This window comes from Desmodus rotundus, chromosome 8, assembly GCF_022682495.2.
Source record: "Desmodus rotundus isolate HL8 chromosome 8, HLdesRot8A.1, whole genome shotgun sequence".
NCBI classification, from domain to species: Eukaryota; Metazoa; Chordata; class Mammalia; order Chiroptera; family Phyllostomidae; genus Desmodus; species Desmodus rotundus.
In genome coordinates this window covers 28,759,716-28,774,518 of record NC_071394.1, presented here as the reverse complement: position 1 = coordinate 28,774,518, position 14,803 = coordinate 28,759,716, and the positions used below count along the sequence as shown (strand labels likewise).

At 49.2% G+C, this 14,803-nt stretch overlaps 1 protein-coding gene across 5 annotated transcripts in view; it reads left to right on the top strand.

The window, feature by feature from the left end:
- The window catches only part of MATN2 (matrilin 2), a 122,005-nt gene that overhangs the window by 32,477 nt on the left and 74,725 nt on the right, over window positions 1-14,803 (top strand). For all 5 annotated transcript variants that reach the window (XM_053930191.1, XM_053930188.2, XM_053930189.2 and 2 more), the window contains exon 3: window positions 10,650-11,219. In XM_053930191.1, the coding sequence (XP_053786166.1) occupies window positions 10,650-11,219 (570 nt within the window). The remainder of the gene's footprint in view (window positions 1-10,649; window positions 11,220-14,803) is intronic.

Here is a 14,803-nt window from a genome sequence, read left to right as displayed (position 1 = left end):
AGGTGGACTCCGTGTCTCCCGGGTCACCCATCTCTCCTTGCTCTGCAGATTCTCTTCTTGGTGATACCTGAGCAAACCCGACAATACGAACTTTCAACATTTGCCTGTGCACTGTTGTTCTGCTCATACGTGTTGGGAAGAACTTAATAAGATAAGGGTTGCAATGCAGACCACATCTCGTGTGTTCCTGAGAGAATCATGTGGTACATGGCTCCTTGAATGGTACCAGTGGCTATTTACACGGCTCACTGGGACACGCGGGTCTCTGATAAAAAACGCCAGAGCCAAGGGAAGAAAACCAGAGTGGCTCTGCCAGCACAGGGAGCCGGGCTAGCTTTCCCCCAGCCACCCCTACTCTCTCTCTTCTGCAACCAGTCGTTCAGAGCAGGGCGTGTGTTGGGGAAGACGGAGGACATCGCCTCCTTCTGCATGTACATTGTTACTTTTTTTCTTAGTTGTTGGCCAAGAGGTGGAGAGATTCCAGTTGTCCTCTTCTCTGTGTGGATATGTTCCAAGATGCCCAGTGGATGCCTGGAACTGTGGATAGTACCGAATCCTTTATATAGTATGTTTTTTCCTGCACATACATGTGTATGCTGAGATGTAGTGTATAAATTAGGCACAGTAAGAGAATAACTAATAATAAAATAGAAGAAATACAAAAACGTACTGGAATAAAAGTTATGTGAATGTGGTCTCTTGCTCTCTGATAACCGAGACTTAGCTACTCCAGAACAACGGGCTGGGAGCATGGGCCGCGTGGATCCGCTGGGCTAAGGAATGGCTCACTTCCTAGGTGGGGTGTTGTGCGCCTTTGTCATGCTACTCAGATGGCATAGAATTTCAATTTAATGACTTGTTCATTTCTGGAGTTTTCCATTTAATATGTTCAGTCTGTGGTTAATGGCAGGTGACTGAAATGCTGAAAGTGACACTGTAGATAAGGGGGGATGACTGTCATTGTGGGGTTCATGCGTCCTCATTCAGAAGGGCAATCTCTAGTGACTGTTCTTTGTGATTGAGGCTGTTCAGGCGAAGCATGTGCTTTGATTAGGGTCATCAAATATAATCCATCTGACCCTGCCTCATTCTGCAGTCATTTGTATGCTGACCCCCTGGGCTGTAAGTCCTGTGCAGCTGGGGACTGAGTCTTTTTCGACTCAGCGTCCCCACCACTCCCACATCATATTCTGCCTGTAGTGCCTTCGGTCACTGCCTTCCGTGTGCCAGCTCTGAGCCAGGCCTTGGAGCAACGGAGGTGAATAAGGACCAGTCATGACTGCAAAGGTTTGCGTTATGCTCTGAGGGGCTTTGCAGGCCAGTAAGATGGTATTTTGGGGATGACATCGCTGCGTATTAAGTTACTAGTTGTGCTTACCGCCATCACTACCTAATGAAGCAGAAAGCACTTTTGGACTCAGGTAGGTGCAGCAGGTGAATCTCTGGAGCCTGAGGCACGGGGATGCACCAGGGGCACTGGTCCAGGGCAGAGGGTGGACAGGCCATTTAGACTTTGGGAGTGTGTGTTGAGTTGAGCTTTAACTCCTGGGTCTTATTCCAGTCTGTTTGGGTCCTGCCCACATTTATCTGGGGGTGGATGTGTTAACTGGTAACTGGGAAGGCAACGGGAAGGTTCTTCTCTGGGACATTTTCCTGTTCAGAGGAGACTCTTCACTTGAGGTCTCCTACTGGGGAGCAGAGCTAAAAACGCAGTTACTAGAATCGGACTGGCTGGGTCGAAGTCTGTCTTCCACCACCTGTCACTCGCTCTGTGCCAGTGGACTCGTTATTGAGCCTCAGTGCCCTCATTGGTAAGTTAGGGTAATAATGGTGCCCACCTTGTTTACTTTTTGAGCCCAGCTGAACACCAGGACACATCTGACATGTGGATTGAAACAGAATGTGGATGAGAACACAAGGGAGAATCCAGGATGTAGGGCTGCCGTACGTGCAAGGTCGTTCCTGGCCCTGGGTGGGTGCTGAGGCACAGGAAGGGGTCCCCTGACACCATCTTCTCCACTGGACCCTTGGCTCTGTGACAGATGGTCTCTCAGTCTTGGATGCCCCATTGGATAGAGTTGTCAGATTTGTTGCACCCAAGAATCACCTGGAACAATTACAAGTACAGATCCCTGGGCCCCGACCCAGAGATTCTGATTCACTGGGTCTAGGGTGCTGCCTAGGACTCAGCATTTTCAATAAGTACCCCAGGCATTTCTGATATCATCAGGACTTTAAGGATCCCTACTGGGGCTGTTCTTTACGTACCTCCGCTGCCAGCTCTCCCAGCCCACTCCAGCCCATGGCGCGGGATCTGCAATGTCTGTCTTTTCTGCCCTCCCCCCCACATATGCACATCGAGGGAAGAAGCAAAGACCCTGATGGAACATCTGCGTGCCTGACACTATGCTGGGTGTGAGAAATGCATAGAAGACACCACATGAGGCTGGGTAGCTCCATGCATGAGATGCTGGTGGGAACGTGCTCAGACAGAGGTAAATGGGAGTACTGGGGGCTCAGGAGAGCAGAGTGGGCCCATCAAGGAAAGGTTTTCAAAAATAGATGACCACAGAGCTGAGTTTTACACTGAGGAGGCAGCCAAGCAGGGATGGTGTGTAGGGAACTACAAACCTTTTGCTACCACTGGGGTAGAGGGTATAGGGCAGGGGGTGGTGGGCTGTCCCGGGAGGCCAGAGTTCATGAGTTCGTTCTCCTATGAATGTCAGTGACCCTTGGGGTAGTGGCTTTTGAAGAAATTGCTCTGAGGCTCATTTCTATTGCACTAATAGCTAAATGCAGCTGTTGTGACTCTGATTGATGAAACTCACCAAAACATTCATTTACAGGAAAGTTCTGCTGGGACAGGAAAGGCAGGGTCCATTGAGAGTTCTCTACTCTCCCAGGCCTAGAAAGCCATCGATGAGGTGACTGGGGCTTTGATGCTGGGAGGGATCAGATGGGAGCGATCGGAAGGGGTCTGATTAGCAACTGCATCCCCTGAGCCTCCTCCAGGTACTAGGTGGTGGGAACTTGGGGTGTGTGTTGAGAGGAATCCTATGGCTGACTTTGATTTTGAGTCCGGGGTGGTGTGTCTCACAGGTCCTGGGGCTGGGGGGCTGGGGCAATATGCAAGGTTTGCGATTGGCCATTCAGGTTTGAGATTTTCTCATGTGACTGGCTGTCGATGCAGATGTCTTGTTTCCTGTGGTTTATACAGTTGGTTTTTTGAGCTGTACATGCAGAGCTTGGCATGTATACCAGTTAGACTCCATCTTGTTAGTTTTGACTGATTACTCCAGCCCTTAGAAGTCCTTTCCCACTGGACTCTGTGATTCAGTTTATCAGTGACTCCTCTAGCCGCCTCCCCTTGTATGCAGTGCAGTGGTGGAGAGAGAACCACAAGTGCCCCCAAACTCTGAACAAATGTCTGGAAAATGTTACCAAGTGGTGAATGATTTGCTAATGAGTCCAGGATCTGTCTTCAATCCCATTAAGAAGTCCAGCTTGTCTCCTTCATACAAAAATACACTTGAGTTTTCAGGGTGTTCCCCAGTGGTTCTTCAGGAAGATGTGAGTAGATGTGACTGATTCAAAGAAAGCCATAGCTCATCAAGTTCATCGTGAATTGTTTGGCATAAGGTAATGCAGCCGCTGGTGACTAAGGAGGACACTGGAGAGGGAAGAATGGACTGTGGTCTTTCCAGCCCAGGCCAAGCACTGTGGTGCCCTGATCAAGTGCCCTAAATACAAGGGACTTGCAGGTTAGGTCACCCTGGGGAGAAAATCAAAGATTATCCAAATTGCCTCTGAAATAACCATGAAGTCACTTGTAATCCCAGAGCTAGTCATAGACTGGAAATACCTGGGGACAGAACCACATGAGGTGGATGCAGGGGCCATAGCTCAGGCATCTGTGGGCACATGCCCATCGAGGACGAAGGGAGATACTATCGCAGGGCTGTGTTATGTGGTAGGTCGTCTTTTCTCTCCATCTGTGTCGCTGTCCTGCTCTGACCAGTCTGTACGGTTCGATTCACATCGATCAAGTGCTCACAGGATGCAGTTTCCCGGAGCTATTTTATATTCTTATAATGACGGTTACGTACCACTTTTACAGTTGGGGAAACTAGTTCTCATGCTCTTTCTCTTTCTTTTGCTCGGACCCCCTTACCCCCCTGGAAGCCCTCCATCAGAAACGTGGCTTTATCTGGGAGTTTATGTGCAGACTGTTGATGTGGCCAGTCTAGTCTGCCCGCCCTTCTTATTCCTCGCTGAAAAATAATGTTGGCACCAATAATCTGTGTCTCGTAAGTACAGTTGATCATGAACAACGCAGAGGTTGGGGGCGCCAACCCCCTGCTGTTGAAAATTTGTGTATGACTGTTGACCCCCCAAAACTTAGACACTGGCAGTCTAGTGTTGACCGTAAACCTTACCGATAACATAAACCATCGACAAGTACATACTTTGTATGTTATATGTATTATGTACTGTGTAAATACTGAAAATAAAGAAGCTAGAGAGAAGGAAATGTTATTAAGAAAAGCATAGGAAGGCAACTTGTATTGAAAACTTGCATATAAGTAGGCTTGAGCAGTTCAAACCTGAGTTGTTCAAGGGTCGAATGTATAAATAGCTAATTTACCTGCGTTCAGTTTCTTAGACGTAGACAAAAGTGAGTACTTCAATCTTTGCTGTAGAGCACCAGACGCAAAAACCAGGCTGGTAAAATGATTCAGCGTCATGTGCCAACTCTGGTAGATTGTAGGAGCCTGGGGTGCTGCATCGAAAGGGTCCTGAGGCTGAGTGAGTCCAGGCTGAGTGGGAGGCCATTTCTGACAGAGACAAGAGAGAATGGGCATTGCTAAGCCTGCCCCGGAGTCTGTCTGCAGAGAGAAAGACAGCCTTCCTCCCCCACCCGCTCTCGGAGCACTCTGTCTTTTTCGTCTCCTTATTTCATTGTGTCCTGTTACTGTTGTCTGTAGCCTGCTTTTCACACTTGGGAGTCTTTCCTTCATTGTGTTCCCAGAGCCTGACACATAATAGGTGCTCACTAGCACTAAATGTTTGCTGAGTGGCTGGCTTTAACTAACTGGTCTACATACGTGGAATCTGCATTCTTTCCCACTAGAGACGATTGGTTTGCCTTGCTGAGATTCGGACAACAGTATAGGATTCCTGATTTGCCAGATCCATCCTATCTAGGAATAAAAACAGGAATTGTATATGTTTTTCCCCTTTTTAAACTCCTGTTGGGCTTATAATAATAACGGTTTTCTTTTTCTCTCTCTCTCGTCATAAAACAGCCTTAATTTTTCTCCTCAGTGTCCCTCTGAAACTCTGAATGACATCATTTTTCCTCTGTCCCTTTGTGACATTTTCATCTGCTTCATAGTGTTTTTGGTCATTCTTAGGGCGTTTAAAAAAGCCTTTGATTATTCCTAGAACAGTTTTTGCTCCTGGCTCACTGCCACTTTCTTCGACATTACTCTAGTCTTAATTCTTGGTGATTTCAATATCCATATAAATGATCCCTGAATCGCTTGTACCTCCTTTCCTCCAATATTCTTGTCCTCCACCATAGCTCAGCCATTGCCCCTCTTATCATACTTCTGATCCTGTGATTATAAAACTGCAGTCCTGTCATAATTCAATTTAAACCTCCTATCTTCCCAGCCCATCCCTTCTAATACCTTCTAGTATTCCAGATTCAGTAATTTTGTGACTTTATCTGGACTTTCAGGTTGTTGGTCCTGCTAATTCTTCTCTGTCCTCACCCCCTCTTTGCCTCTACTCCCTGCTCCCCCAGTTTAATTCCAGAGGAAATCATTAGAGCTGTCCTGTCAATGGCCTTCGCCGCTCTCCTGATTCATCACTCTCGTGTGGCTAAATGACAGCCCTGGTTCAATCAGCTTTTGCCTGCTTTCCCCCTATACCTGTGCAGCCGAGTGTAGCTGGAGCAAAACACACACCATGTTGTTGGTCTCATTTCAATTTCATGGTCACTACCCTCGAGTCAGCCTTCAATGCTGCCCAGAAATCATACTCTAGTTTCCCAGTCCTTGTACTCCTGCACTGTCCTAGAAATTGTTACATGTTTTCACTTGTATCATTCAATTTTCTACAGTTCTTTCTTTTAAGTGCCCACAAGCCATCTGCTTCTGGGAACTTTGCTGGAAATTGGTATGAAATATCACATTTTCTGAAATCCACTTCCCTCCCCTACCCCACCCCTACTATCTAAGCCAAATTCCTCCTGTTCCTCACAGTCCCTCGAGGATCCATGGCCTCAGCTCTCCCTCTCCCCATCCCATCCTTCAGTCCCCCACGGGCCTTGTTCCTACTGATCTCTCAGTCAGCACCTGTCAAGAGAATGAGAATGAGAACAACTAGCAGCCTGATTTACTGGGAAAGCATCTGTTTTCATCATTGTATTAAATTAAAAAAATTCAAATAGCCATTTCGCAGAGGAGAAGCACTTGGCAGGAGGCAGGCAAGTTCGGGCCACAGCTCTCAGGCCTTGGGAACCCAGGGAAGGAAGGAGCTGACCCCAGGGAGCCGGTGCCGTCCTGGAGCCTCCCGAGCACTCTGCGAATGGCAGATCTGAAAGGACAGAAGCCTTTCTGAGCAGCGCTTGGTGGGCAAAAGCATGGGCTGCAGAGCCAAACAAGGTAGATGGGATTCAGATCCCTGTTCCTGTACCCCCTAACGATGAGACCCTGAGCTGTTTAACCTCTCTAGACTCACTGTCCTCATCTGCAAAACGGGAAAGTAACGGTATCTACTCCCTAAAGAGGGTGTGAGAAATAAATAAGCCAGCATATGGGAAGTAATCAGAACAAGGCCCAGTTATTACATGCTCAATGAATAATAGCTTCAAATTATTATTATATTCTCTTTGGAGTCTTACAACAGCCCTGTGAGGTGTTACTGTCCCCATTTCACAGAAGAAGAGACTGTGGGTCACAGAGGTTAAGGAGAGTCTCAAGACCATGTGGGAAAAAAGCAGCCGGGGCTAGACTTGCACTAAGATCACAGAACCCTGCACCGTTTCACCGAGCTCCCGTTTAGTCCCTGGATGACGGATTTTACCCTCATCACGGAGATTCACATCACTCCCTTCCACAAACATGCCTGGATCTTCCCGGGCAGATGGCACCAAATATTTACTGTACAATTACACGGTCATGATTGAATGTAGCCGGAGCAAGGGAGGCTGATTAGCAACAAATCAGCAACCTTGAGAGGAAGAAACAGTTCCAAGATCGCACACTGCAATCCTGCGGGAGTGGGCGTGTTGCTTACGATTTCCCTGGCTCAGGTTCGCCTGCTCTGCAAGGGCCCGAGACACTCCATTTGGCCAATGTGCGGGCTGTGGAGTCAAGTTGATGGCACTGGCAGTGCTGTTGACAAGGTGCAGACTGTCACTTTACAGTGCAAGGGGTGACATTTTATGGTGTGCTCACAGACCCTCTCCCAGCGGCTGTTGAAGGTCCATTGTGAGGGTCCTGGAGGAAGGTCGTTGTGTGCTCACCCAGGCTGAGGGGACAGGGACACTGTGGATCAGAGCCGGCGTGTGAAAGGAACACACACAGAGAAGAGTCATTTTCTGGGATCCTCTCTCACAAGTCCCCTGTGGAGAAACTGTCAGGCTCTTCACGGCGAATATTTCAGAAAGCCCCCAAGTGTTTATAAGCTCATGTAACATCAGCTCGGGGTGTACTGAGAATTTTCCAAGGCACCTGCCTGAAAACAGTGGAAAAGGCACCAGTGTAGAGCCAGGGGACCTCATGGACATAGAATCACCTCTCTGAACCTGCGTTTCTCCTTCTGGAAAGTGAGTGACTTGGACTCTGTTTGACCCCTCCATCTCTAAAGATTTTATTAGTCCAGGAGTCCCTGAGCCGCATTTAATCCCACAGATGTTCACCCAGGACTCACTGTATTCCCAACCGCATGGCTACACAGACGCAGACGGGAGAGACGTTTCCCGCTGCGGGGATTCCCAGGGAGGTAGCGAGGTCGAGACTTGCCAGAACTTCTTTTCTTTAGAGGGCTCTCTAGTACTTCACTGGCGGTGCTCAGGGCCTGGCCCCTGGAGCAGTGATCGGCTTCCCTGGGAACTTGCTAGGAATGAGCGTTTCCAGGTGCCACCCTGAGCCTACAGAGGAGATGTTTTGAAGAAAACTTGGTCGCTTGGGCGGCTGTGACCCATTTTCAACTCACCATCACAGCTCCCGTTTAACCTCCAGCAGCGTTTTGAACTTTTGCCGTGTTTCTGTAAGAGTCCAGGCATTGTGAAACTGCCCATCGGTTTGATATGCACTAATCCATTTAGCACACAGTCCCCTGTGGAATTTCCAGGCTTCCCTGCAACTGACTTGAGTGTGATGCTTGCTGGGATGACAACACCATGACTAAGCCCTGCAGCAAGAATCCCAGTCCCCGGGAACTCACTCCCCATTTCCGAAGAGGAAGAGGGAACATTCTCCCTCCCTTCCCAGGAGCGGTCCATGAATGTCCTCCTCTGTGGAGGGTCAGAGTCTGGGTCCAGTCCTCAGCAGGTGGAGATCATTGGCCACATCCTCCCCGAAGTCAGTTCACACATCAAGGGTGGGAGACATGCAGGCTGAGGCAGGCAAGGCTCCCAGAAGGGGTCAGCCCTGCTCCTGGACCTTGTCTTCTGAGTTCTGTGGGTCTGCCACCCTCTGCAGCCAGTGCCACATGCTAGACGTACGCACCTTCGTGAAAATTAGAAAAGGCGCCCTCTCCCGGGCCTGTCTGGGTGGATGCAGCCTCTGGGGCTAAGGGCTGGGCTGCGTCATTTTCTTAAATTCTCACAACCACCCAGTGAGGTGGGTATCTGTGTTGTCTTCGCATAGTTTTCCTTTTTCTAGATCATAAGAGGTTTTCGAACTGTCAGCACCTCCATTTCCTCTTCTAGCCAGTGGGTGTGGTACTCCTAGGTCTTTTCTCAAGAGTGATAAAAGCCCTCTGGGGACAAAAAAAGGTTTTGAAACATCCTACAAATGCCAGGGTTTTACATTGATCTTATCCTAGAGTCCTCAAAACAGTTCTGGAGCCTCTGATCTGAGAAACTCACCTTACATTCACACAGCCCCCGGTGTTGCATGTGGGTACTGCAGAAAGTTGGTTCCCTTCCAGGATCTGGCATTTAGGGGTGCTTCCTCCCCTAACGTTGTTAGACTTGTGAGGCTGCAATGGATGAGGTATTATGTGCTGGTGCACAGGCGAGTCACTGCCTGGCAAGCTGGCCTGGACAGGGTGACCTCATGGGCCTTTCTTATTTCTCATTTTAATGACTGGATTCACTGTTTCATTTCTGGCTTTCTCTCTCTTTCTTGCAGCTGTGGTGTTTGGGATTTAGGGCAAGCATTTGGGATCCCTTTTCTAATCCCTATCAAATGTGGATTTAGCTGCAAAATCTGGAAAAGGGAGGAGGGACTCCCCCTGGCTGGAGGCAGTGGCTCAAAACATCTGAGAAATCCCCGCTTCCACCCTCTGAGGCAGGAGGTCCCTCATCTCATCTGGTACCATCCTTTTCCCAGAATGCAGTGAGTCCCATCTATGGAATCAAACCTCACATAGCCTCCTTGCTTGGGTGTTTACGGAATAAGAATGCTGGTTGTGGTGATAAGGGAGAGACTTAGCATCTGCCTTTTCCCAATTTAACTGTGTCCTTGGTTGAAATGGTTTTTGGCTGGGTCCCTCATCCATTTCTACCACTGCCCTGATTGCGACTAAATCCCCCACCCAACCAGATCAGTGCAAAATGGTCTGAGTCACCTGCCTTGCAAACCATTACCACACTCAATTAACTTTTTATCACATAGCTTCTCTACGAAAGAGGCAAGTTACATCACGGGACACTAACCCTGTTGTGCCCATCACCTGCGGCATCATGTACACACTTATGAGACTGAATTTAAAGGCCTTTTACAACTTTCAGGTTACCCCTCCAACCTAATTCCTACCCGCGACTCCTAGCAGTTCCTTCATCACTCATTCTATTATCCACCGTCTTCGCACCATCTTGGGCTTCTGTTCAGGGGCCCCTCTCCCTGTGTACCTTCTCAATCCAAACACTGTGCAGCCGTACGCTAGCTCACGTCTCTCTCCTCGACCCCGGCCCACCGATACCCCTGTTCTCTGCACATCCAGTGTCAGCACCACACAGCTTCCCACCAGCTATTCTTTCACTCGTTCCATTAGTTCAGTCTCCCCGGGCAGCCTGTACGTTCCTTGACGTTGATCCCTTTTCTAAGCTTCTTCCATATTCCCTGCAGTATCTGGGCAAGCATCTGTGGCATGGTGTAAACAGTGAAGTCCTTTTGACCCTGTCAGGTGTTTGGCCACCTTTGGAAAGCATATTGGCGACTTTCTAAAAACTAAAGTGTGCGTTTATCTTGCGAAAAGAAATAGTAGTTGTTGGTAGAGTGGGCTCATGGCCACCCAGGCATGCACACGCACATACAGCTTTCACACACACCCTCACAACGTCCCCAGGTGTGAAGAAACACCGACGAAGATTGGAGGTTTGAAAGGTGATCCCCAGCCCTGTGACTTCCAATAGCCAAACACCGTCCTTCACACTCTTCTAATGCGTTTGACCTCTCCTCTCTCCCCAGGGAGCTCCTGTGAAAATAAGCGGGCAGACCTGGTCTTCATCATCGACAGCTCCCGCAGTGTCAACACCCACGACTATGCCAAGGTCAAGGAGTTCATCATGGACATCTTGCAGTTCTTGGACATTGGCCCTGACGTCACCAGAGTGGGCCTGCTCCAATATGGCAGCACCGTTAAGAATGAGTTCTCCCTCAAGACCTTCAAGAGGAAGTCCGAGGTGGAGCGCGCCGTCAAGAGGATGAGGCACCTGTCCACGGGCACCATGACAGGGCTGGCCATCCAGTACGCCCTGAACATTGCTTTCTCCGAAGCGGAGGGGGCCCGGCCCCTGAGGGAGAATGTGCCTCGGGTCATAATGATCGTGACGGATGGGAGACCACAGGACTCTGTAGCCGAGGTGGCTGCAAAGGCACGGGACACAGGCATCCTGATCTTCGCCATTGGTGTGGGCCAGGTGGACCTCAACACGCTGAAGGCCATTGGGAGCGAGCCTCACGAGGACCACGTCTTCCTGGTGGCCAACTTCAGCCAGATGGAGTCGCTGACTTCAGTGTTCCAGAACAAGTTGTGCGGTAAGTCCTGCCCCCTGTGGCTCTCCAGGGACCTATTTGCTACCTAGTAATAGATCCCATTACTAGGATCATTCATTCGTCCTCCAGGGCTCATTCTATGCTGCGTCGCTCCAGGTGCTGTGCCTGCAAGGGCTGTTCAGCGAAGGCCAAGATAGACACAGTGTTTTGGGGGGTTCATGCTCTAGTGAAGGGGACAGATATTAAGCATAAAATGGTGCAAATAAGTAAGTAACTGCAGTTGTTACAGTGCGATGGAGGAAGAATTCAGGGCAGGCCCTGGCCTAGTCCAGGGTGCTCGGGGAGACTTCCCTGGGGAGAGGACATTTACTGCAGAATGAGTGAGAGTAGGTGAAGTTCTTCTCCAGCACATTGAACTCTCCTGGAATTCCCTGAGCTGGAATTCACGAGTTGGAGTAGGAGTGGGGCCGGGAGGGCAAAAATAATGGTGTGATTTCTCCTTGGATGGTGGGGAATACAAGCATACTTGCCCCGGGTGGTGCCAGCCCTGGATGTTTTCTCACCTGACAAGGACACCCAGTGCACGGGGAGGACCAAGACGTGGCCCTGGTTCCTTCTCACCTGTTAGGATGGCAAAAGGTGTCCCCCCCTTTCTGGCTCACTTCTCTGTTACGGGAGGCCTCCCTAAGTCTTTGAGCTGCTTTTTCCCTTTTTAAGGGTCTTCTTCCCTTCTTGCTTTCTAACCCTACTCTCCCCAAGTCTTCTCTCTCCCTTCCTTGCTAGACTCCTCCCAGTAACCTTCAGCCCAATCTTCTGCCTCAGCTTTTTCCAGTGAGTCAACTTGCTCCTTCCCCAGTTTCCTGCTCCTGCAGCCTCTTCTCGTCCCTCCTCCAGGAGGGAGGGGCCCAGGGTGCCAACCCAGGCTCCACTGTAGTCCCTGAAAACTGGAAATGTGCCTCCTGACCTGGTAAACAGTGTCCAATCCTTCCTTTCCCCCCCCCCCCCTTTGGTCCCTGTCTCCTCCAACTGCCATGTTTCTTTGATGGGACAACAGAAGGAAATATCTATTTTGAAATGACTAGTATTTCAAGTGGAGAATGAGCTTAAGGACCAGACTTATCTTCAGGTCTCCAGGGGCAGGATCCGGCCCCTGTGAGGCTCCGAGGGCCAGGTCTTAGATTGTGACATAGCCAAATGCCACCCCTCACCCCTCTCAAAGCCTCAGAGAGTAAGAATGGTGTGCTCGTGATGTGTCTTTAAAAAAAAAATTCCCTGATGAGAACTAACCTCAAAAATCAAATGATTTACTTACAAAATCAATGCCATGACGGAAAAAGAAGTTTTTCTCTGCAATGTCACTTGGAAAATGTTCAGAAGCGCCACTTTCCCTGGTGCCACAGGAGGGCTGGCTTCTGTGTGGTGTGCTGGGCCCAAGTCACCTGGAAAACTTCACCCAGGAGGAAGCACTGTGAACATTTTTAAGGTTTATGACTTTAAATGACTTCTGCAGAATTTATGTTCCTCTCTTCCTGGAAATACTAAAAAAGAAATCGGTTCTATAACAGTTTTGAGGGGTGTATTCATTTGTCTTGGAAAATGTTAATGGAGGAATTCTTTCCTGGGTGCTCTGGACTTACCAGCAAATGGACAGGTAGTTGACAAGTGTGAGGATGTGGACTTGTCTGTAGCAGAACCTTCTCTGTGTTCTTTATGGCCAGGCCAGGCAGCAGCATTAAAAGACAGTTTAAATCCCCCTTCCACCTACCCTCACCACTTTGTCTTAATCTGGAAGCTCTGAGAAAAGATCGGTGTTATGCCATTCATTTGTTCGTTCATTTGTGGGGCCTGAGAACTGAATCCCCACTCCCAACCCAGGGGGGACCAGCTCTTGTCTCACCACATTGCTGGGCTCTGATGAGCAGACCTGTCAACTGTCTTCAAAGGTTGAGGAGGCCCCGGGGCTTCTATCGGCTGTGCAGTAAAGATCACAGCAAGTGACATCTATAAAGCACTTTCCCTTCTGTTTTTGCATTTGATCCTCACAACAACCTGGGGAGGCAACACGATACTGGCCCTCCATCTCTACAGGTGAGTGAACTTGTTCAGTGAGCTCCCCGAGAACAAACGGCCAGTGGATGCTGGGTTCTGCTTCCAAAGTGCTTGCTCATTTTGCTCCTCTGCACAGCAGGAGTTGTAAATGCCTCTTTTAGGAAAAGCATTGTCTGATGGCAGCCTCCACCATCCAGCTGTGCTGGGAGCTGTGAGGTCGACATTCACCTAGAGTTTGAGGGAAGCCTTTGTAGTGTGGGGAGGAGCAGACTCCAGTCTCGGGGACCTCACCTACCAGCGGTATGGTGCTGAGCACCTCTGTCAAATGGGGGTTTTACCTGCAGAAATAGGTGTGTGAGTGGTGTAGGAAACTGTAGAGCCCTATTCGGTGTGTGCCGGGTTGCGTATAATTGCGGTCAGATACCTGGAGGACCAGCAGGCTGTCAGCTTTGATCTGTGCTCCAGTTTTTAGGCGACAGTGATGAGCATCTTCCAAGTTGGTGGATGGCATCTCTGAGGTTTTGGAAGCCTCATTTCTTCCACATTTATTGAGCAACACTCTGATAACAACTGCTGAGTTTGTCCTGGGCTAGGTTCTTTCCATCCTTATGTTATTTAATACTTACAACAGCCTATAGGGCAGGCACTCTTATCCCCATTTTACAGAAATAGGAACTGAGGCTTAGAGAGGATAAGCAACTTCAAATATCAGAGTTGGGGATGCAGATTGCAGTCTCTCTGCGCCCAGAGCTCTCCATGCACCAGGCCCAGAGTTCCAGGCAGGTGGGAAGATGCTCTAATCATAGGAAGTCGGATATTGGCCATACTTCAGTGACTTTGGAATGTCACCCAGCACTGGGGACATCTGATCAAAAGATGCTTGGGTCCACCTATGGGCTCCAGGAGAGCTTTAAACAGCAGGTAATGATAATAGTCACTAACATTTATTGAGTCTAATATGTGTATGTGCTGTCTTGAGCTACTAGCACATGTTAGCTCATTTTATTCACACAGTAAACCTGTGAAGTAGGGGCTCTTATAATTCCCATTTTATAGGAAAGGAAATTGAGGCCCGGAGAGGCTCAATAACTTGTCTGAAGTCACGCTGCTCTAAGTGGTAGAGCTGAGCTGAGTTGTGAACGCAGGCATTCTGGCTCCCACCTGCATTGTAACCACCGTGTGTTACACAGACTAGAAAAATGAGCAGGAGTTTACTGGCTATGCGGAGAGGGCAACTGCAGCAAGCCAGGAAAGGATGGCGTTTTCAATTGTTTATTTCTATTTCATATTTTTTTTAAAAACCACAGAAACAAGTCCAGATTCTCTCTGAATTTTGTGACCCACCGTGTGAAAGGTGCTGATGAAGGGCTACGTAGGGAGGTAGAGTCCGTGGGTCACCTAGGGATGGGGTTTCAGAGGGAAGAAGGGTTGAAGCACCTGTGCTTCAGGCAGAGCCAAAAAATGCTGCTGGCTCTTAGTCTCCCAGTGTGAGCGAGGCAGGAACCTTCATCGGACAGTTAGGAAGAGACGAGGCTCTGAGCCGGACTGCCCTTGAGGGTGAGCCCTGGCTCTGGCTC